This window comes from Echeneis naucrates, chromosome 4 (assembly GCF_900963305.1).
Source record: "Echeneis naucrates chromosome 4, fEcheNa1.1, whole genome shotgun sequence".
Classification (NCBI taxonomy): domain Eukaryota; kingdom Metazoa; phylum Chordata; class Actinopteri; order Carangiformes; family Echeneidae; genus Echeneis; species Echeneis naucrates.
In genome coordinates this window covers 14,765,247-14,789,005 of record NC_042514.1, presented here as the reverse complement: position 1 = coordinate 14,789,005, position 23,759 = coordinate 14,765,247, and the positions used below count along the sequence as shown (strand labels likewise).

Sequence of the window (23,759 nt, the reverse complement as noted above, 5' to 3'; positions counted from 1 at the left end):
TGTAATTCCTGCCTTTGTGCAGCCAGAATGCTTTTAGGACTTTAGGTCAGGTTTTCTGCATGTGGCAGATCAGTGAAGGAAAGTTACATGACAAACGCCGACACCATTACAATTTATTTTACGTTTGTGTCAGGATTGAAAAGTTTACGTGTGTTAGGTTTGAATGTTTTCTGAACAAAGCACGTTCCTTTGAATTGACTGTTTTCTTATCTCAGGACTGCCTTGGTGTCAGTGGGGGTTCAGGATGAGGCCACGAGCAGATTGGGTGGATGGCTGGGTCAGGATCAGTCTGCAACCTCTGGCAATGGTGGGGCGGGAAGAATGGGGGGGGCAAGAATAGCACCCTTTCTTGGGAAGAGCCTTCAATCCCGGTGGTGGGAGGGGGTCCTCCACTACCAGCATGTGGTGGGGGTCCGTGACCGTGGGCATGGGGGGGGGGACCGTGACCGTGACTGTGACCGTGGGCATGGGGGGGGGGACCGTGGCCGTGGCCATGTGGTGGGGGTCCTCCACTACCAGCATGGGGGGGGGGACCGTGACCGTGGGCATGTGGTGGGGGTCCTCCACTACCAGCATGAGGGGGGGGACCGTGACCGTGGGCATGTGGGGGGGGACCGTGACCGTGGCCATGTGGTGGGGGTCCTCCAGTACCAGGATGGGGGGGGGGACCGTGACCGTGGCCATGTGGGGGGGGGCCGTGACCGTGGGCATGTGGTGGGGGTCCTGCACTACCAGGAAGCCTTTGAGGACCAAGGTTGAAAGGGGGGGTAAAATGGGGCTCACAGATGAGCTCCTGCTCACCAGGACCAAGAGCAGTAGTGTTCTGTTCAGAAGAGATAAGAGGTGAGATAGACGAAGTGTAACTCAATAAAACCTCAGTATTGAGCAGTGAACATGAAGTGTCTGGGCTCACCACTGGGGAGTAGTATTCACAGTCAACAGAATTAAGCCCAAGTTCTTCTATAGCGGATGAGCGGCAGTAAGCATGATGCTGTAGAGAGAGAGCATAGAAACATGAGAGCAAAGCAGAAAACGAAACTGCTAAATATTCAGTGTTACACTAACACAGTCATCAAGTATGGTGCTGTTTAGCTCTGATTCAGGACACTTGTAGGGATCTGCAAAAACCACAACAAGCCTCTTGTCACCTGACTGTACCACAATGTCGAGTAAAACAGACTTCACAATTCGACATTGAAGGATAAAACCTTTTCGGAACTTATAACCAACTATGGAGTTAATACCAGATATGAATTGAATCAATTGACTTTCAGACAGTCATTCATCTTTCACTGAAATTCAATATGAATTTAATTTTAATTTAGATTTCAGTCATCAGTCTTAAACATTAAAGACGTTGATCTAGCCTGGTGTAAATTTAAACAGGTCTTTGTTCATCTCTGTTCCTCACACTGTGGCTCATGTCAGATGTTTCAGGAAGCCAATGATTCTGACAGCAGCTATTTGTTCACTCTATAAATCTCTGGCCTTGTATAAATGTCAGCTCATGACAAGAATTTATACAGATGAAGGAATATGGGGGATGAAGTCAAACAATAAATTCATAATGCATTAAAAAAAAAAAATAGAAATAAGAAATATAAGCTCAAAAACTTGTAGGAATTAGTGCTGCCTTTACAGTCATTTCTCGTTTTTACACTGTTAGGTATCCAATTAGGTTGTGCAGAACCATTCAAATAAACAATTTTATTTTAACATGTCATTTAAAAGAAAAAGCAAGCTACATAAATAACAGTTAACCACTACTCAACAAACCTTATTCAAACCCAAAACAATCTTCTAAACCTGCTGTGTCCGGCGCAGATTGTTGAATCCTGTTGAATTGTTTGTTTTGTTTGTTTCCCTTTTGCAGTAATGACATCACTCATCCGGTATGCTAAGTCATGCACAATGAATACATCTAACTCATGTTTGCATTCTGTAGGCATTTTAAATGGAGCTGTGGCCTCTGAAGATTCATTTTGAAGGAGGACAAAACAAAGTCTAAAACGGTTGTCGTTATCAAAACTGCTGAAAAGAAAGAGTCAGTTGGCTGCTGCAGCGTCTCAATCTTGGCAGTTCACCAAACTCCTGGTTAATTGAAAACTGAGTGAGGCAGAGGGGCATGTGTGGAGCGCAGACTTTAATCCAGAATGAACCTTTAATTGGTAAGTTATATATAATTCACTACCAAACCGGGTTATGACTTGGGGACAGCTGGCTTTGCAGTTTCCTGCCCCAGCAGATGATGCTTGGATTTTGGCAGCATGCGCTGCTGCTAGTTGCCATGAAAACCACCATGAAGCAGAAGTTCAGTGGACATTCAGTCTGTTTTGGAGTCAGTTTCATTCTGGTCATTGAGGAGAGAAATGTGCTTTCTTGAAGCTTGAAAGGTATTTGATGAGATATGACTAACATTGCCACCTTTCATTTGCACCACAGGGTGTCTATTTTCTCCAAAAACGAGTTTAACTGTTCTGTTCTGTACCTGTAACCATTGTGATGAACGGTTGGGACTGAGGCCCACGGAGAGGAGGGAAGCTCTCACAGCAGGAAGTAATGGTGAGACAAGATAGCCAAGTGATAACTAAGTTACTCATCACTCAAGCCAAAATCTGCTTATAGATACACTCTTTAAAATTCAGTCGCAGTGTGACTGACTCTTTCTAAAGCTGGTACTTACTGCTCTGTCAGGGCAGAGGGGCTTGCATGCTGAAGGGACAATTTTGGATTGCTTCGAGCAGTCAGTCTCCACAAGGACAAAGTGAGGGTAGTAGGCCATCCCTCCCATCATCATCCACTGAGAGATCAGAAAGGGGGGTGTGCAGAATAAAAGCAGATGGGTTAGAAATGTGTGCTGTGTGTATACACCCTGATATTACTGACACACACACACACACACACACACACACGTAGATGACTTAAAAAAAAAAAAAAGAAGAAGGATACAGACTTTCGTGCAGTCTTTGACTATGGTTTGGAAGAGGAAACTCTGAGGCATGAGTTATGTGTGGATCCTCTGTACCCCAGATTTGATCCGTGCTACTTCCTGCAGGATGTAGTAACGCTCGCTGGTGTCCTGCTCGTGGAATTTCTCAACAGCGTCATGCACAGCTTTGAGACCTTCAGGGTCATTGAGTGAGATCAGCACGGGGCAATCGGGGCAGATTCTGACCATCAGGTGTCTTTTCGCTGCACACAGAAGTATTTTAATGAGTGAACTTTGACGAATTTATGAATCCAGATCATCATCTTTTCCCCTATTCATTATCAAATACAGTATTTCACAGTGTCTGTTCAACACTGAGACAACCTTTACCACAATATATTTACAACAGGTGAAAAGCCTGGACACATTTAAAGCATTTTACTTTAAGGCTAGCTATTAAGTTAACCAGACAATAAAAAAGATCTGATTTAAAGGCCTCAGTGAGTTTTGGCAGTAAGTGTACTCATGAAATCATCAAATTCAATTTTTACTAATATAATTTGCTGCTTAAACCATTCAATCACCTTCTACCACTTGCCCGGTCACGGTGGGTGCTGGAGCCAATCCCAGCTCACACTGGGTGAGCGTGGGGTCACCCTGGACAGATCGCCTGTCAATCGCAGGGTCAACACACAGAGACAGACAGAGACCAACAACCGCTCTCACCTACGGACAATTTAGAGTCACCGATTAACCCAAATATGATGTCTTTGGATGGTGGGAGGAAACCCACACAGGCAGCAGACCTACAGACTCTACAAAAAAGCCCCAGAAAGGAACTGAACCCACGACCGGCTTATTGAGGGGCAACACTGCTAACCACTATGCCACTGTATGTCTTCATAGATGTTGCCCGATAGATGTGTGATGATAGAGACTGCTCAAATCAAAATGTTGATAAATAAAATTTTCTAATAAAACATTTTGACTGAATGTCAGATTTATGTCGTGGCAACATATCAACATGACAAATGAAAGTGAAATCAGCAGCTGGATAGAAAAATAACCCCCGTGTTGCCTGGCCACATTGTGCTTGTCTTTGTCAGCTGCACACGGAAACTTGTCACACAACAGAAGAGAAGCCCACCTTGTCTCGTATTGCAGTCATATCTGTCAACAGTGGTGCCGCTCGTTGTTACAGTCATCAAAACGGTGCAGTTGGCTATCACCTCCTGTACAGATGCAAAGGCAATACCTGCAGATACATCAGCTTTCCTTTACAGAAACATCACTGTCAGTGACTCTGCCTTCAGCGTGTAGATTCATGTGAGGCAGTGCTGATGAAGGGAAGCCGGATTAAACTAGAATCAATCTCTTTGCCAACCATTATCACAATAACCTAACCTCCTTATAAACTTTTGGGTTTGGTTGAATTCATGTATGTGTAGTGAGATAAGGTCCACAAATGTTTGTGAGGCAGTTCTCTGTCACTGACACAGACGCGTAAAAATCGTGGTTCAACATTTACCTGATCAGTCTCTTGACGGGCCTCACAGTCCTCAAAATGTTTGGGGTTGACAACATGGCATACTGTCTCCAGAAGATCCAAGTGCAACTCAATAGCACAGTTTTCTTCATGCTTGAAACAACAGAGAGGAAAGAGCTTGAGTCGAAATCATAACGACTGGCATACAATGAAGTTTTAAGTGCACAAAAAAAGATGCATTAGTTGTTCCTCTAGATTTAAAATGAACACACACACACACAGACTCTACACAGAACCAACAACAGCTCACATTTTCGTTATGCCATCCACTTAAGTTAAAAAGGAAAGATGAATATAAAAAAGACAAGAATAGTTCCATTCAGTGGTAAAAACAATAAACAACAGAAATTTGGTTAAAATATGTAAAGGTTAAAGATTTGTCTGACAGCAGAAGAGATTCATAGGGACGTAAAACCCAACAGCCCAAAAGACAATACTTATGTCAGCATGGTTTTGTTTCTGGTTCTGTACCAAGTCCACTTTGATGTCCTGAACTGCATCGAGCTTGAACTTGTAGCCATGCTGATGATGCTCGTTGATGTGATGCATTGCATGGCGTGATGCTGCATCATTGTTGTCCGCACGGCACTTTACTTCCTCCAAAGCTGGAGCAGCGCTGCAAAGCAGCACTGCTGAGGACAGCAGCACCAGGACGGGTAAACTCTTCATGGTGCAGAAGAGCGTGACAGTGCAAGCTGATGACCCAGGGATCTTATATAAACACAGACAGGTTAGCAGATAAGAGTGGGAGGCGAGCTGATGGCAAGGGACAGGAGAGGTGAGGCATAAAGCTACAGAAGAACAAACACAGACTTTAACCAGACCAGAACAGTTTATTTTGAAATATCCACTCAAATCACAATTTCATCATCGCTACCAAACTCACCAATTCCCAGTACTACACATACAAATAACTGGGAGGGTTAGATGAGGGTTAGGCACTCCGAGCACAGACCTCCGACATGGCCAATGTCCAAAAACAGCCTCGGCAGGGATTGTTGGAGCTGGTTTCTTTGTGTATCTAAGGAATCTTTGAAGCTGGTGCTTTCAAAATGTAAATTAAGGCTGCCAGCGGCAAAAACAGGCCCCCGCACCTCTGTGGACCTGGGAGGGTGTAAACATCATGATGTCTGTGTCATGGTGCTGACTTCCTCTGTCCTGGAGGTTACGTTCAAAAAAACCCGCCACATTACCATGACCAGCATGTGTAACGGAGGAAAAAAAAATAAAAAAAATAAAGGTAATTTCACATTGTTGGCCCACAGCCCATTCAACAAAGGGACAACACAACATGCTCCTTCTTTCCACAGACACAGGAGGGCCTCAGCCTCCAGACAGCTATTGGTCACCATACGGTCTACAAAAACTGTGCGTTTCTCCTCTTGCTCTCATCTCTGACTCTGACGTTGGCCCAAACCTCCTTTGCAATTCTTCCCTCTTCCCATGGTAGCAATGCGAGGTCCTACTTACGATGTCTAAGAGCGGACAAGCTGAACGCCAGCAGCCTTGATGTAATGTCAAGCAACGATTCACTGGGCCAACGTCGCAGATAAGAACTGGACTGTTAACCTCTGTTTCTCTGTTGTGTGTGTTTGTTGGTTAACCACACCAAGAATCGATGTTGATTGTTTTTCTTTTTTCAGCGCCAAATCATAACAGATACATCTTTATGATTTTAGCACTTTAGAGACCCAACAGGACCCCCCCATGAGCAGGCATTTGGCAACAGTGAAAAGGAAAAACTTCCTTTAAGAGCGTTAGGGTTGGACTGGTTGTTTTATATTAACAGTTTAGTCAATTTTGAATAGCCAATCACCAATTCTCTATCAGGCCCCAACAAAACGGCGCTTTTGTCACTCTGGAGTAAGACTGACTTTATTATTTCTAAAGATGAATAGCGGCTGTAAATAAATGAAATCTGTTTCAATTCTAACCATATGGACACATAGTAGGATCTGTTCCTACACAGATGATGTACATTTGATCACAACAACAGCAACAACACAATTACAGTAAGCACACAAACAAAAGTCCCAACATGAAGTCAAGGTTAGGGGTTGGACCAGGAGGGAGGAAGATAAATATGAACAGTGAATCATGGGGTGATATGAGCATCAGGCTCACAGTTTTAATGATTATCCAAGAGTGGGAGGCTTTTCAGGACATGGATTAGTGTTTGGTCACAATCCGTAGCTCTTATGCCATCAAATAAATAAAGAAAAGCACATTTCACTTTATCATCCCTACAATTCATTCATTCACTAAATGTGCCTCTGTCCTGCCAGTTCCTCCCATGAAGCAGCTATCCTAGTTAAACCCTGCTCCAGGCACTGAGCCACAGATCTACTCCTCCCTACAGCTCAGTTTTGCACACGTACGTGTGTGTGTGTGTGTGTGTGTGTGTGTGTGTATATATATATATATATATATATATATATATGGTAAGCTGTTTAGGAAATTTATGAAGTTAACAAAATATATGGAATTAAGTTTGAGTACCATATTACCTAGTGGCCAGAGGCTTTTATTTATGCAACTGCAGATTGTATTAGGCCTTTATTAGAAGGAAGGCTAAATTATAGGAGGCCTTTATTTAACGAATTCCCTGCTGTATACAGAAGCACTCCTCTTTCCACTTCAACACAAAAAAAAAAAAAAAAAAACCTTTATCAGATATCATAGTAAAAGGTAACTACATCAATTAATGACTTTGGTCAATGAGTTTTGTTTTTTGAGGGGCTAAAAAAAATAAAAAGGAGGCGGTTATTAGGCCTTTTACTTTTTTACTTTTTACTTTCTTACTTTCTTACTAGCAAATCGCTGAGATCCGACATCTATCAGAATGGAGGCCATGCCAAAACTAAGGCGTCATATTTGTGCCACCATTAGTGAGACTAAATTGGCGCCATTGGCACTGTGTACATAACTGGTTTCATTCTGGGTGTCTAGGGGGGGAAGGGAGAAGAAGAAGAAGGGAAAAAAAAACAAACAAACAAACAAACAAAAAAAAAAAAACGGGGTAAATGAAATAGCCAACATTTTTCTTTTCCAAGACGCAGCAGCAGTGAAACTGTTTTCATATAAAAACTGAGTCAAAGATGTCAGTCTTGTTTTTAATATTGTACAAAAGTCAGATATTTGCTGTCTGATATCATGAGCAACAACAACCCTCTGTTGTTTCAGCATGCACCAGACTATAAACACAGATAGTCAAAAGACGAAACATCATACAATTCAAACATACGATTTGAAATTTTTAGAGGAAATTCGTTTTTAGTCAGTGAAATACCTTTTTAAATTCACACTGAAAATTAGAATAGATTCATTGAGGTTTTCGGGCACATCACGTCACAGAGACAGGCTTTTTTTGAACGTAATACATGATAGCAGAACAAACCTTGACAACAACTTATCAGTTCTTTTGCTTGACCTCAGTGCTGTTTTTGATACTGTGGCCCAACAGATTAAGTGAGCATGTTGGCCTATCTGGAAATGTTTTAAAATGGTTATAATGGTTAAAAGAAATGATCAATTTTCACATTACAAAGTTGCCCATGGGGTTCTGCAAGGATGATATCTTGAACTGTCTGTTTTTAACCTGTACTACCTCTGGCCAGTGTCTTCAGGAGACATGGCAGCTCTTTCCTGATGACCTCCAGCTCTATGTAGCCAGATCTCCTGATCACAGTGGACTGATTGACTCAGTTTTTGGTTTTTTTTTTAGGATATTAAATCCTGGATTTCACAGAACTTCTTGCAGGTCAACCAAGACAAAACAGAAGTGCTTTTCCAGCAACTTATCCATTGGTCCAAAGGCTCCAGGCTGCACGCACTTGAACCCAACCAGAGCCAAGAGGCAACAAATTTCAGTGTTGTATTTGACCCTGATTTTAATTCTAAACTTTCTGTAGTCGATGTTACCAGAAGAACTTTTTACCACCCCAAGAACATTGCCAAAGTGTGGCCATTTCTTTCTGAGCAAAACTGAGAGACTAATGCAGGCCTTTATAACTAGCAGACTAGACTACTGTGACACTCATTACTGCTATGAAATAAACCTCTTGTGTCTGATCTGATTCTTTCCCTGACTACATAAAGCTCTTTACCAGACATGAAGGTCGGCGCATAAATCAATGGTAAATTGAAAAGGCCCACAGTGTTAAGTCATGAAATATTCTTGAACTTTTAATGAGGTTTGTATCTTCCATGTGAACCATCTCACTGGAACTGACACAAAAATTGCTTTTGATAAGAACTGAAACATAATGCAAATGATGGGAGAACTCAAATTGACTCAGACGACCAAATATAATTGTTTTAGCAAAATCTTTTGCTGTCCCACCATCACTGTAATCCCCTCTCATTAACTAAAGACAGAAAGAACTGGTAAAAAACACAAAGCTTCTCGCTCATGTGGTGGAAGATTTAACGACTTCGCTTTTATTATACTCACCCCACAAATAAGCAATGAGTTGTCTCTTAGTTGTTAAGAAGACACGTTAAGTCCTGTACAGCAATGACAGTAAAAGAAGAGAGTTCAGGTGTGTGCGTCTCAGTTTACACTTGAGCCCACTTAACTTTGTCTTTCAGTATAGGGCCCTTAAATGTTCATCACCACTGATGTTCTTACATGCAATGTCCATTGAAAAGCCCCATCATTCAATTTAGATCTGCCAGATTTTAAAAAACGTCTCTGGTCAAAGTTTGTCTTTGTGGACGAGTCTGTGGGAAGTAAATTGTTCATCAGTAATGAGTTTGTCAGTTACAGTTTACTCACACACACAAGCTGTCTCTTCCTGGTTCAGCAGTGAATCTCATAGGCAATCTGAGAGTCCATGAACAGGCCGGTGTGGTTGAGAAACATCCCCTCAGCCTCCGATGTGATCACAGGCTCAGCCTCCCCTCCCTCTCCAGCCATTCTCCTCATGGTCCGTATGTCACCTTCCTGCTGCTGCTGCTGTTTGTTTGGAGCCAGAGTGGGAGTCATAGTCTGGCTGGGCGCCGAGGACAGGGTGTGGCTGGACGTGTCGGATGGAGCGGGACAACCCAAGTTTGTGGTGGTGACGGCTGTGGGTGGAGCAGGAGGCAGCACGGGCTTGGCCCTGTTGAGGACATACATCTCATGTCCACGCTCATCACGATACTCCTCCAGCTGGGCGAAGGTTGTGGGGCCATCAGAGTAGTCGTTCACGTACAGAATGCTCTCCTCCTGCGGGTTAAAATTCACTTCTGTCATTTTCAGGACACAGCAATAATATAGAATCCAATGGAAGCGCTAAAGTGGAGGTAAGAAGATTTTTATCCATTAAGAGTATTTATATACAAGTCATATTTGTTTAACTTTGAAAATCTTGCTTCAGTGCAATGGAAGCTGCAGACCAGACAAATGCTTTGTAAGGCTGAACACAGGCATGGACTGCTTCAAAATAAATTACACAGTAAATACTTTTGCAATAGTCTTGAATCCATTTTTACCATTTACAAGCCATTAAATTAGTTAATAACACGGACATGTAGTGAATTTCACACTTTCTTACTCTTCACACAAAGAAACTATTATATTGACAGGAAACAGAAGCTCTTCTTTCATAAGCAGACCACCTTTTAGCAGGTCGGATACAGACAAACAGACCATGGGTCATGTGATCAGCTCCAGAGGATTGACACATGGACAGAAGGCAAAATTAGAGAAACAACCAACATCATCAGTACTTGTTAGTAAGATTGCACAATAGATTGTTGTTTCTATATGAAAAGTAACTGACTGGCTGTAACTAGCACTAAGATGTGAATCCTGGAGTGTCTGTTTCACACATACAGAGAGACCAACAACAATCGAACCATACTGTAACCTGTGGGATTTATCTACATAATTGGTCGATCCCAGATCTTTTATTAATAAATGGTTGCTATACAGATTTTAAGACAATATCTTAAGGTGTTATCTCGCCATACTGTCTGTTTAAAATCAATAGACATCCATATTATCTTTATAATTATTCGATTTTAAATAGGAGGAGGAGATGCAAAACTCACCATTACCTTCAGAGGACATTCATTATGTTCTTAGATCAGTTATATAATTGTATTATGATTCATGGCAGAAGACGTGCGTTTCATAAGTAAACTCAAAAGAATTCAAAGTTCTTTAGAAAATGTGAAAAATGATCTAGCTGAAATGAAAGAAGAAAGCTAACCCTCCAAACTCACATTAGCCCCACAATATAAAACTACTGGGACCATTTCACAAATAGCTTTTCAGCCCCCGTGCCATTGCTGCTTTTTTAGCCCCATGCCAGCCGGCCGTTTCCATTTTTACAATTGGTCATTTGTCATGTGAACAGCATGTTCTTTAAGGTAATATAATCAAATTTGATTTATTTTTTCTGCCATGAGTTGCACATAACTATTTCTTATTGATAGTGAGCTTTTGCGTTTATAAGCTTGGTCAAAATAAGCTGAATCAGGCAGCAAAAGTATATCCGAATCATTTTCCAGCATTGATTGATTGATTGATTGATTGATTTATTTATTTATTTCACCTGGTCATAACCAGAAGCCACTAATGTTTGGAATATCTAAACGTTGACTTCTGTAATTACAATGTTGTCTTGCATCAGCTGAAGAGATGCAGCAGATGACACAAACTGACCCCAATCACCTGCACAGAAGCCTACAAATCTACAGTTGAAAGCAGAAATATATCTTCCTGTGGATATCAACACTTCGGCTAAATGTACGCATCTATCCAGACCAAGCCAGTTCCTGTCATTCATCCTTTGGACACATGATAGGCAGACTTTCAGCCTATCCCAGTTTTTCCTCTTTGTGGAAGCCCCTCATCTCTCACACGCACGCACACAGATCTTCTCGATGCAGTTGGTCCCATGTAGCAAGGAGATGAGTTAGTTTCCCAGAAGGTATGTTCAATCACCCTCTGGTGCTATGTTTTAAAGCTTCCTTAATTCATTCATCTTCAACTCTGTCAGTGTCAGCGTGTTACAGTCCATAATTTAGTGCAATGCGTAAACATTTCTGAATACAGTAACTTGGAGAATGTTTTACAGCAATTATACTTCTGTGAATTCATCTAATCATTGCTATAATTTACATGATGCATCAATAAGAAACTACAACAATAACAAATATATGGTCTCAAAAATAATGATAGAACAAGCCGCAGGGGGGAAAGTCTGCCAATCACTGCATAAGGCGAATGGGAGAACATTCAAACTCCACACAGAAAGGCCCCAGGCCGGGAACCGAACACGCAACCTTCTTGTTGTGGGGCGACAGAGCTAACCCCTGCTGCTGCCCCCTGTTTTAAAGCTTACCTTATTGACTTATTACCTAACGCTGAAAGACTTTTCCTGATCAATTTGACCTATTTACAACAGGCGCTTTATAAAATGTGTTCAAAGAGTTAAAAATTACCTTGCATTACGCACTGGTCATCCTTTCAAAACAGGCAATCCAGCCTGCAGGGCCTGCTTAAAGTGCCTGTAACAAAGAGGTTAAAGTCTTTAAAAATGTTCCTTCAAGGTTTAAGGTCAGCTTTAAAACAGTCTCCAGGAGATTAACCTCTCCCCTGGCCAATGGGAGTGCGTGTTACATTATATCTGCTCTTAATGGGACACAAGTCACACTATTGTGTTTGCCTGCCGATGAGAGGCAGAGGGAGGGGCTTCCACGAAGAGGAAAAACTGGGTGGCTGGCATTACCACCAGGCTGGAAGCCTGCCCATCACAGACTTAAGTATTTATTGGTGGCTCATAAAAAGAAAAAAAAAAACAAACAAAAAAAAAACAAAAACAAAACACTTTTACTCAAACACACACCTTCTCAGCTCCATCAGCTTCCTTATCTCGTTGTTGATGTCGGCTGTAGATCATGGCAACCAGCAGCAGAGCAGTCAGAGCCAACAGTGAGATGCCTACAGCAATGGCAGTCTGGGTGGCTGCTCCCAGAGCGCTGAAAGCCATGCTGCCCAGAGCGTACAGGGGTTCCCTGCTCACATCTGAACCCAAAGCAGAGCCGTGGTTCCTCATCCGGGGCCAGACAGGGGAGTATGGCGAGGAAACTTGGGACCACGAGGACCAGATGGATGAAGAGGAGGAGGAAGAGGATGAGTTGATGGCGAGCTGAAAGGTCACCCTGGCCACGCCCCCTGCGTTCCAGGCTTCACACTCATAGAACCCTGCGTGAGCCACAGTCACATTACTGAGGAAGAGCATGCCGCTGCCAGTGTCTGGGTCAAAGCGCTCACCGTCAGTCTTCTGCAGACTGACCCTGCCTTCCTCAGAGGGCTCCTCTGCTACACCCACTCCGCCTCCTCCAGCTCCCAGCTCCTGCACCAGACCTCTGGGAGAAAGCACCACTTTACCCTGGGATGCCTTCCTCCAGGTCACCTGCAGAATTATTGTGTTTCCTGATCAAAGGTCTTGATAAAGTTTCATCTAAATTATTGAGAAAAGACGGCAAATATTCGACATGCAAACACATGAAAGACAAAAAAGAAATTAAAATCAGGTGCCACTTTAACTTTGCATGTTTATTTTTAATAGAGTTATTGGGTGAGGGAGCACATCAGTTAATTTCATTGGCCTGTTGAGGAACTAAACATCTGGTTCATAAATCTGAAAACTGCCCGTTACTTCATGTAAAGTATATTATTGTGTAGTTTCATCATCATCACAACTCACTGATGTATGTTAAATTGCTGAGAAGCAGTGAACGGGAAAACTGCTACCCTCCAAACTAGCTCTCCCTCCTTACCCCAGCTCACTTCAATGATGATGACATTAAAAAACTGTTTGTAAGCACAACAGAGCAACATTCAGATACAGAGTGAGCTCTGTATTCAGGAAGTGAACAGAGGAAAAGACAGATTTGTACGACAAACTCACAGCCGCTGCTTACGCTGATAAGAAAAGTTTGAGTTCAGTGACTGCACTTGCAGAGATATGGGAGCAACAGGGAATAGGTGAGAGGGAAATCAGAGAAACCACTTGATTAAGGTCAAATCTGACTGTTGGAAATAAATGGGAGCAAAACATCTATTATCTGAGACACTCAATCTTTCCTGTTTGTTAAAAACAGAGTGCTTTGAGTGAGACAGGCAATTATCTACACAAGAGATGAATCAACGGGCAGCCTTCTGAAGTCATTTCAGTAGTTTGGAAACACCCTCAAATTCATCGTTTTGTTTTGGGGGTTTTTTTCTAATTTTGGGTTTCTCAACATGACCATGACCCAAAATAATTGGTGGTTACACATGTTATTATTGTTCTGTACTGATCAAAGTTGTTGAATATATAAAGCCTTATGAATGGGTTGGCTGGAATTGTATGTGAATATATGGATATTTATTTTCACAAACTAATTCTCTTCTTAACCTGTCCTGAGTTCCCACCTGGGACGAGCTCTGCCCCCAGCCAACAATGCATGAATAAGTAGTCCTACATATCGTGATGGATGGATGGATGGATGGATGGATGTAGAGTTCCTACCAACTATGCAACTATATCTCGTGATTTCTTTGGTGTCAGCAAGTCAGTCTCGACTAAATATTTTTAAAACTGAATTCCGACTGGGTACTTTAAAGGACCTCAGACCTTTCATAAGCACCTCACGCTACTGACAGAAGTTAAACATGTTCACTCTAACGACACCCACCTGTGGACGAGGATACCCAGAGGCATGGCAGGACACCCTGAGGCTCTCTCCTAGGCGTACAGCTAATCTTCTGGGCTCCAGCTGCACGAGTGGTGGGATACACACCAGGCTGTTGAGGGGCACCTCCACCAGGCTCAGGTGGGAAAGACGTGGCGGCTCAGTGCAGACGAGCCGACGCTCTGCAGAGCTGAGCAGCCGCTGCCCTGCCTCGTCGATCCAGCTCCTCAGCCAGTGGAGAGCACAGTCACAACGCCAGGGGTTGTCTGCAGCACAGTGAAGGATATTAGGTTAGGTTCAGCCATCTTCACAGGAAGGTGCTGTCACTGGTTTTCATGATAGTGTACTAAATGCTGTGTTTAATGATTATTTGTTGCGAATATATGTATTTGATAGGTTTATGAATGGAAGAAATCAAGGCTCAAACAGACTGAAAGGTTTGAGTGTTATACAACGCATTAACTTTCTGTGAGATCGACCAGGTAAGCCTGATTATGACTTTTATATGCCACGAGGAAATATAGCTGCTATCTGAGTCGGCCCCGTGTGGTGGGTTAGGAGATTGAGTGTTAATGAGAAAACTGAAAACTTTTACCATCAACTCTTTCAGTATTTAAGACCGAAATCTCAATCAAGTGGTCTGATTTGCTTAAACTAAAGAGATTTATCATGCTTTCATTGCCAATTGCAGATTTTCAAGGGAGACCAATGAAATAAAGTATGATTTCAGTGTCTGCTGTCTGACTCTAGTAAGTTTTCTTCACACTGAATACTTAATACTGTACAATGCTTCAAACATAAATGACAGTTACTATGAAATGACCCCAAGAGGGTATTTCACCCCAGAGAGAGAACAATGTGTCAAAGTTAACAAGGTTAATGAAAAGAAGCTTTTGTATAAAGTACCTGACTCGTGTAGACGGGACCAAAAGTGAAATTTATAAAGAGGATAAAGGATAAAGATGGATACTAAATGTCAAAAATTGAGGGGACAGAGACTTAAATTTACAAAAGGAGGAAAGTGCAACAGGCAAAACATCACAACATACCAAGGTGTGTACTATCGTGAATGGGGAAAAAAAAAAAAAAAAAAAAAAGCTTTCAGTTTCAGCAGCAAGTGAAATGTGATTAACTGAAAATTTTGATTGCCATAAATTAGCAATGTTCAATACATCAGGTTATTGTAAAGCTAACTCTGCAGCGACAGTGTAAAAACAGTGTTTGGCTGATGTGACAGTTGCAGTGAAACTTGTTCCTATAATCATAAAAAGAGGCAGAATACAAATACAGGGTTAACAGGATAGAAGTAGACTTATGTGTACAGATGATACTGTAAATATCAATGACACATCCAAGTTTTAATAAGCTCAGAATAACATGAATATATTTTAGTGTTTTGACAGTAGCTTCAACAAACACTCTCTTCCAAGATGAATACTGTCTCATTGTCTGCAAGACTAAAGCATGCACCTTCAGCACACGCACACATGCTGGCGAAAGAGTTGGTCAGCTTCCCCCGTTTGCATACATGTTGTGCAGCTTAAATTTATAGTTGTGGTCAGAAGTTTACATACATTCATCAAGGGCAAGAGTATCATATTCATTTTGTGCTTTTAAATGATTCATTTGAAGCATGAGTATGCCATGTACATCATGTTCACCAAGTTCCTCAACATCGTAACCAAATTCCTTTCACCTGAGGGCTACAGCCTGGGTCTTCTTCCCGACCGCGGCAAAGTGGCAATGCATCCACATAACTTGTACTTACATACAGTAGTTTGAACTAATGATCTTGGATCTGTTCCGAAATGGCTCCCAAAAGACTTTTCCCAACTTGTGTAACTCTACAACTTTCCCTGTGAGCTGTGACCTCTTTCCTGCTGTTCTGGGTATTGGGCAATGAGTGCTGTCAAGCAAACCCTTTTTAAGCTGGCAAAGAGAAACTGCCAGCTGCAGTCAATTATGATCACTAAAGAGATGTGAACGGGGCTTGGCCTTGTCAAGTCAAAAGATATTCTACAACCTTCAGCACCACTTATTTAAATATTAGGTGAAATATAATATTTCAGCCTGTGTGGATTAGAGAAAAAACAAAATAAATTCAAGCTTGTTTTTAAAAATCATTGAGGATGTAAATTGTATATTCATTCCAGCCTGGAAAAAGAACGGTTCAAATTAATCATTAACAGCCCAAAATAAATATGATATTGATTCCTGTAATGAGTGTATGTAAACTTATGACCAAAACTGTATATACACAGTAAACCATCTTAATTCACAGCTCTCTGACAGAGAAGACGATCTATTGACTGTAAACATCTACTTACGCCGTCTTTCAATAACCACTTCAGACTGCAAACAAGCTAACATAGCAGCTCTATTCTTTAAATGTTTAATTACTGAACCACACAAGAAAAGACACTGGAAATAGCTCGCAGAAATCCCACCGTAACTAAATTCATTGTTGTTAAACTTGGGTAGTTCAACAATTTCATTAACTCTTGAAACCCTAACTCCCTGAGCCATTTGCAAGCTTGCCTCTCTCGTCCCCTTGGGCAGGACTCGGGAGGCAGACTGCTCTAGTCAATGATCGGTCTGTGAGTCTCCACCATCTTGAAGGAACAGACGGCCTTGAGCAAAAGAATGAGTTACATCATTCAAATAGAAAATTACAGTTTCAGTGAAAGTTAGTAGCAGTGACCAAGAGTACAGGCCTCTCACTGTTCTGGCTTAATTTGAGCTTTTTCTTGGTGCTTTTGCATTTGTGTTGTGGCTTTTTATCTGTATTGACATGCCTTTGCAACTGTAGATGGAACCTGATGGTTACTATGGTAATTAGCACCTCTTTTAGTAAATCTTACAGCAGAAAGATCAACCAACAGATTTCATCCCTTATGTTTTTACACTGATGAGTGTGATAAATCCATTCTCACCTGTGATGCGCAGCACCTGCAGGCTGACGAGGGGTTGCAGGGATGCAGGGCCCATGGTATGAAGATTGTTCCTGCTCAGGTCCAGCAGAGCCAGAGAAGTCAAGCCAGCTAGAGCCTGATCTGCTAACATGTCTATACTGTTGTGCTGCAGATGAAGCTCCTGCAGACGCTGCAATATGGAGAGAAGGGAGCATACAATCTACTGCAAACTAAGCTCTGTATTCAGTTTACCCTTTAAATATATAAAAGTGAAACATGATAGAAATTATAACTTCGCTCAGGCGCCTTACATGTAATCCACGGAAGGTGTAATCCATCAAGCGAATAATGTCATTTCCTGCCAGGTAAAGAATTCTGAGGTGTTCAAGTCCCTGAAACATGTCGGCTGTCACCAGGTGGATTCGGTTCCCATTCAAAGCTAGCTCCAACAACTGTCCCTGGTTCTGGAAAGAGCCAGGCTCCACAGCTGAAATGGTGTTGTTCTGGAAGAGGGAAGAGCTCATTTTTGTTGTAGTTTATTGCTGAGAAACTGCAGTACATCTGTAGTTTTTATTTATCGATATCTAGTGACATTTTTTCGCCCAAATTATGCTGTGGAGGCCCGTATAGCTTTATGTGTGTGTTTGTTACCTGTAGATACAAATAGTGTAGATGCTTCAGCAGAATGAGATCATGTCGACGGATCTGACCAATCACGTTATCCTGGAGGAAGATTGTCTGGGTGATGACATGACAAGATCAACAGGGAGACAGGGAGGTGTTCGGTCAGTTTAAGTCAAAGTGTAAAAGACTTAGTGCAAAGGGTGCTATCGTATGAGTGAGAAAACAAGAGCAAAGAAAGAAATTCAACATGGAAACACATTTTTACACAACAGCTCCATAAAAATGCCAGTCAAAACAAGTAGGAGACTTAGTTTATATGACAATGAAGGTGGGTCCATTCCATAAAGTTGGATTGACAACAAAAGGGAAAAGGACTGAACTGCAGAAGCGATGTACTTGGGACAGTGGGAGGAAACCCACACAGACAACATGCAAACTCCACACAGAAAGGCCCCAGGCCAGGGAACCGAACCCACAACCTTCTTATTGTGGGGCAACAGCGCTATCCATTACACCACCATGCTGCCAATGTTCTACATTGGCCCTTTTAGTTATTGACTATCCTAATGTATCCAAACCTGGAGAAAAGCATCATTAAAGAGATGAACATAAAATATTAAAATGAGAAACCAGGGCATTTATATCTTAAAGTGTAGTTAGGTTGCTACCCTGAGCCAGGAAAACAGGTAAAGTTTTCAATGTCGTCATTTGATTAAAAGGCAGAAGAGCGACATGTCGGATGGACGTGGACAAAAGAATTAAAACTTGATAAAGTTCTACTCACAAATAAATCTGTTGAAATGCCATGTTTTTGAAATTATATTATTTTGTGTTAATTAAAATTTATGACAAAACAACTTATAATTCATAAGCATAATACGTCTGGTTTAATTACTCCCAAGTTCCAGTTAATTCATATTTAATTGCCATGGAAAGTTTCCAATTTCCAATTCCCAATTCTGGAATATTTCCAGAGAGTTTCATTGGGATGAAGTTTTCTGGAAATATTCCACCCCTTTGCAACCCTAGTTTATAAAAAAAAAAGAAAATATTTTTTTAAAACACATCTATGAATCTTGCTTGCCCAGAATCACTCACTAACGTCAGTTAATGTCCTCTTTTAGTACACCAAGTCTACCTGTGTGGATGGAGGGACATATTTAGGGATGTCTCTCAAGCCAGTGGACCCACACTCCACAGTGAGGCTGTAGCAGCGACAGCTCGGGGGGCAGGAGGGAGAAGCTCCACTGGGAGAGGGGGTGGACAGGAGCAGTGTGGAGAGAAGAAGCACCAACATCACAGCCATCACACCAACACGGAGGCCTAGTGACATAAAGCAGAGTCCCAAGACAGTCATGATCAACACTCTGCATCAACAACCTGGTCCTCGCTGTTCTTGGCTAAGCAACAATCAGGAAAATATTAAGTATGATAGATAGATTAAAAACCGTCATAGTGTCAGGTCAGTCAGTCAGAGCTGTGTTAGGTCAGAACCTGCAGACACATGCCAGCATCTTCTCTTTTGATGAGCACACGCTCAAGTTAAGTGAAACAGTGATTTAAAAAAAAAAAAACAAACAAAAAAAAAAAACAACCCACTACAAATTGTTTGGATAATCATCTCAGTCTGTGAATCACTATCAACGTAGAAACCGTCCATGCCATGAGACATTGATTTAAGGAAGGACCCAGCATCAAGGCCTTTCTTTTGTGTCCCTTGAAAATGGAAGCTGACAAAGCGCCTTTAACCGAAGGGTTCCGTTGTTATGGTTACTTGATGACCGCTTAAACTAACATCATGATTCTATCGAAGCAATTAGATTTGATTCCTTTTCATTTCTGATATCTGACACAAGCCAAAATCTTCATGGAAAAGACAGCAGTAAAGATAAGAGAGCCTAGAAGGCTAAGAGACTGTGAGTAGAGCAAAGATCTATGTTGAAAAGCATATTACGAGTGCGTAACAAACACAAGGGGATGATGTAGAACCAGGCACCATCTTTTAAAAACGATGGGAGCAGCTGCAGTACCTGTCAGCATGTCACCATTCTGACTGGTGAGTAAAAGCTCTTGAATGGTTGAGCTGTCGTCACACTGACACAACTTTATCACAGACAGACAGAAGTCCCTGACAGAGGAGCTGGGGGTCAGAGGAGGGGCCCCCATCTGGCTCCGGGCTGCTCACTTCTTCATGCCCCAGGTTACCTTTACTCCTCTTTGATGCATAAATGTAGCAACTATGATATATTACTGTGTTGAATATAACATATTGTGACTATGACTAATATTCTGATACATAATGTTATTGTATCAATCTAGTATTTTTATTTTATTTTTTTTTTGAGGAAATAGAATAGTTGAAAACTGTTGTGTGTATTCTACAAATGCCCCAATGAATGATGTATTGTAAAGAAAATAAAAAATAAATGCAGAAATGTGAAGACACTCTTTTGCACCAAGAATCCAGAATCCACACATTGATCATAGGTTCAAGGAGGGCACCGAAGAACTACGCATTATCTGCCCAAATTTGAAACATGGTCACTCCTGAATTACAGTGTTGATTCATGGATCCAAGTATTTCTGCAGAACATTACAGAGAAATTGACCTTTGACCCCTTGTGTGAAACTGTGTCACAATTAATTCCTGAAAACCTTCACAACCTTCACATCACTGACGACTACAACATTGAACATTATGGATCCATTACGTTACTTATGCATCAAGCAGTTCAACTTCTTCACAGCTCGTGAGCTAACAGTTCTCCATTTAGGTCGTTGCAAGCTGCACTGTGTTATCTTGCATGTGAGTGTTCCCTGTTTGTTTAGAAAATATGTTTTCACATTTACTTATTTGCGAAGGAACAAAAAAGACGAAGAAGCTCTCTTTACAACACACACATGCAGGAGTTTTGTCTACTCTACTGTATGCTGACGTGACAAGTAGAAGTTTGCTGTTTTGGCTTTACACCATGGCTTCCTGTAAAAAAGAAGCTTATATGTTGTTTGTGGAGCAGCATGTTATGACCCAGTTATGCTTTACTGTTAGCTGACATCTAGTGGCCATAGTAATTATGATAGGAACAAAGGGGAAAGTGCAGTATTGGAGTACATAGAGCGATAAAGTCCATATGAGGCGGTTGGTGTGGATGGATGCGTTAACAAAACACAGGAATATGACCCAGGGTTTTGTTTTGTTTTTTTTTTTTTGGTTGGAGTTCCAGTTCAATCTTTAAATATGAGCCTGGTTAAAGCAAATATTTCCAAATGTCAACAAAAGATAAAAATTACCGACTTCTTACAGGGAAGAGGTGCTGGGTCGAATTGCAGGTTCAGGTTTACCTAATAACGGAGCATGGTTATTCAAATATAAGCAATCCAAGCAGGATCTCTGTGATATTTCAGATCATTTTCTCTCTTTTTGATGATGATTTAAGCATTTACTGACGCCCTGCTCTCCTATCTCTTCATACTGTTTATATTATAGCATTCATTGTTTTTTTTACTTACATCATTTATCAAGTGCTGGTTTGCTTCCTTTAAAGGCTGGTTACTGCCCTGCAGGTTCATTGCAATCATTGCCGCTGATTTGGACATAAGCTACAACACAACAAGCCATGTGTTTCCATCTGTGTTACTATAATCTAATATCACGGCGATTGTAATCCTGAAAACTGAAGAAGGCTGACTATTTATGAATATCTACATATTGCAGGCCACCTTAAGAGGCTGAGCTCACAATACACAATAACAGTAAGCAAAACGCAAACCCTGCCGTGGACATGCTCATCAGTGAACAAAATGTACGTCAGGAGCTGCTGAGGCTTCACACCTGACAGAGGAGAGTCGGACAGGGATGTCTGCCCGGCACGACGCCGTCTCCCTCCCGCTTCTTTATGCGATGCTCCCTCAGATGGATCCTTTCAGGATAAAGCGTCCGATGGATGGGCCCGTCGCATCCTCCAAACTGAGACGGCGATGAAAAGCGGAGAAATCAGCAGCCGAGCTTCTGACCCCGGCGGGGCGGACCGGACCGGATCCTGCAGCACCGGGCGGGTCAGGTGTTTTCGTCAGAGCCCGGTATCCGGCTGCTCTCACCCAGGCTCTGCCTCCTGCCGCTCCGAAGGACCGCAGTCAGGCGAGACAGCAGCAACACTTCCGCCTCCAGTCAATCAGAGCCTTAAACACACCGACATCTGTTTCTCCTAGCACACACACGACTGCACGTCACATCGCGTACATTGTAAAACCCCTTAACACATTAATCAGTGAATTAAAGCAAACAACAGTCGAAAATAACCCCTGACATAGGCTGACCTCATGCAACTAGAATTGGGGCTACATTTCTCCAATATCAACCTTCTGCTAAAAAAAAAGACACAGTTCAATCAGTGTTGAATTATGTCACTAAAATATACAATTTTATTTCAAAATTAATCATGCTTGATGCGTGTTTCAAGCAATATTTAACCATGAGATATTAAATAGCCTCGATCCTCAACATGTTTATTTGTTTATTTGCTGGCTTTATCTATCGTCACTTCATAGATCAGTTGCACAGAAAATAAAATTTCTGTGCAATTTGTAATCTCAGCATTACATATATATTTTTAAAAAATTATATCTGTCCACACAATCCAATCAATTCTGCTCCAAAAACTGTATAAAAACTCCGCAAAGAGTTGAACTAATGATGAGACCTGCACACGGCGATGCAACGTCCTCTTCTGGTGAATTTCAGGAAGGCATCGAGGTCTCTCATTATTTTGTACAAATTGCTGAGGATAAACAACGGTAGATTGATTACTTATTTAATCTATCAATCTGTAGCTTGTTTTTTTTTTTTTTTTTTTTTTTTAGTGTGGCTCTTACTGTGAGCTTTCCCTGCATGGATTGTATGGATTCTACATCGCATTCTACACTTTCTGCTGCTTGTGATGTTTTATGTGGTTTGCCCTGACTGCAAAACAAGTTTCCCCGCCGGAGCAATACAGTTTTCCTGCCTACCTGCCGGGTGCAGGTCAGTCACTGAGTGGGCAGGTTAGTCAGTCTGTCACGTTCGCCATGAAAGGGCTGGTCAGTCCAAAAATATCACTGTATTGGCCACATATATCCCCATCAGTCATGGAAATTGCTTCAAACCTTTTCTAAAAGCATAAATACACAGCCTCTGTGTATTGCATCATACTTACCGATCAATTCACTTCTTGTCAGCATATCTTTGAAACACTTCTTCCCACTGACTCCTTTCCAGTTGGGTTTTCATGCTGCTGCTTCTGAGGAAAGCCTTGAAAGTGTATTCCACGTGAGAGATAAGGGTTGCAACTGGAGGCACTGGCCCTGGGAAGAGGAGGGATAACAATGTTGTTTTTTACATGGATCAGCAATGCATGATAAAACAATTCTAAAAGAAGAGTGCTGTGTGCACCATGTTCAGGAGGCTGAAGGTGTGGTATATGTATTGTTGGTGTATTGCTTTAGGTCAGGATTTTGAGTGAACATTACAAAAGAACTAAATGAATGTTGCGAATGACTCATGTCTGGCTGAAACCTGCCAGATTTGGTGAACACATTTTCTGTCACCGATGTTTTTCTTGTATGACAGTTCTTCATCATCAAACAATAATGAGTAAACTCATGTCTTGTATTCATCATGACGCTGTAATTTGAAATGGAATGACATTCACTTTTCATTTTGATTTTATAAACATACATACAAACATATGTGTACTCACAAACATGAGTGTACATACAAACATACACTAGGGCTGCACAGCATCGTAGTGGTTAGCGCTGTTGTCCCAAGAGGGCTGCAGGTTCAATTCCTTTCTGGGGCCTTTCTGTGCTGAGTCGGTGTGGGTTTCCTTCCACCGTCCAAAGACATCATGTTTGGGTTAACTGGTGACTCTAAACTGTCTGTAGGTCTGAGTGTGAGTGTGAGTGGTTGTTGGTCTCTGTCTGCCTCTGTGTGTTGGCCCTGTGTTGGACTGGGGACCTGTTCAGGGTCACCCTCACCCAGAGTGAGCTGGGATTGGCTCCAGCACCCCTCGTGACCCAAAAATGGATAAGCGGTAGA

General features: G+C 41.8%; 2 protein-coding genes across 5 annotated transcripts; both read right to left on the bottom strand.

Moving 5' to 3' along the window:
- Positions 1–211: 211 nt before the first annotated feature.
- ahsg1 (alpha-2-HS-glycoprotein 1) lies at positions 212–5,144 on the bottom strand. The gene is made up of 8 exons (XM_029500148.1): positions 4,947–5,144; positions 4,458–4,568; positions 4,077–4,161; positions 3,026–3,192; positions 2,684–2,800; positions 914–991; positions 775–823; positions 212–714 (listed from the first exon to the last, which is right to left on the bottom strand). Exons 1-8 carry the CDS (start codon positions 5,142–5,144, stop codon positions 212–214), a joined length of 1,308 nt encoding a protein of 435 aa, XP_029356008.1.
- LOC115042342 (leucine-rich repeat-containing protein 24-like) lies at positions 5,140–21,768 on the bottom strand. 4 transcript variants are annotated; one of them, XM_029500498.1, is made up of 9 exons: positions 21,516–21,768; positions 18,822–19,006; positions 17,711–17,797; positions 17,371–17,562; positions 17,081–17,249; positions 14,151–14,413; positions 12,314–12,883; positions 9,253–9,684; positions 5,140–5,186 (listed from the first exon to the last, which is right to left on the bottom strand). In XM_029500498.1, the coding sequence occupies exons 2-8, from the start codon at positions 18,987–18,989 to the stop codon at positions 9,277–9,279; spliced, it is 1,857 nt and encodes a 618-aa protein (XP_029356358.1). In that variant the 5' UTR covers positions 18,990–19,006; positions 21,516–21,768; the 3' UTR covers positions 5,140–5,186; positions 9,253–9,276. The 4 variants fall into 4 exon arrangements, with proteins under 4 accessions (XP_029356358.1, XP_029356359.1, XP_029356357.1 ...); XM_029500499.1 differs by lacking the exon at positions 5,140–5,186 and adding an exon at positions 8,390–8,981; XM_029500497.1 differs by lacking the exon at positions 5,140–5,186 and having other exon boundaries at positions 8,390–9,684.
- Between the last annotated feature and the right edge of the window lie 1,991 nt (positions 21,769–23,759).

What these genes read in the sequence shown, in the direction of transcription:
- ahsg1 (XM_029500148.1), bottom strand. Translation starts at nt 5,144, where the DNA reads ATGAAGAGTTTACCCGTCCTGGTGCTGCTGTCCTCAGCAGTGCTGCTT. An exon ending in CCCGTCAAGAGACTGATCAG is followed by an intron (nt 4,162 to 4,457) that starts GTAAATGTTGAA and finishes GCATCTGTACAG; the next exon opens with GAGGTGATAGCCAACTGCAC. An exon ending in TAGCACGGATCAAATCTGGG is followed by an intron (nt 2,801 to 3,025) that starts GTACAGAGGATC and finishes CTGATCTCTCAG; the next exon opens with TGGATGATGATGGGAGGGAT.
- LOC115042342 (XM_029500498.1), bottom strand. Translation starts at nt 18,989, where the DNA reads ATGGCTGTGATGTTGGTGCTTCTTCTCTCCACACTGCTCCTGTCCACC. An exon ending in ACACCTTCCGTGGATTACAT is followed by an intron (nt 17,250 to 17,370) that starts GTAAGGCGCCTG and finishes TCCATATTGCAG; the next exon opens with CGTCTGCAGGAGCTTCATCT. An exon ending in GCAGGTGCTGCGCATCACAG is followed by an intron (nt 14,414 to 17,080) that starts GTGAGAATGGAT and finishes ACTGTGCTGCAG; the next exon opens with ACAACCCCTGGCGTTGTGAC.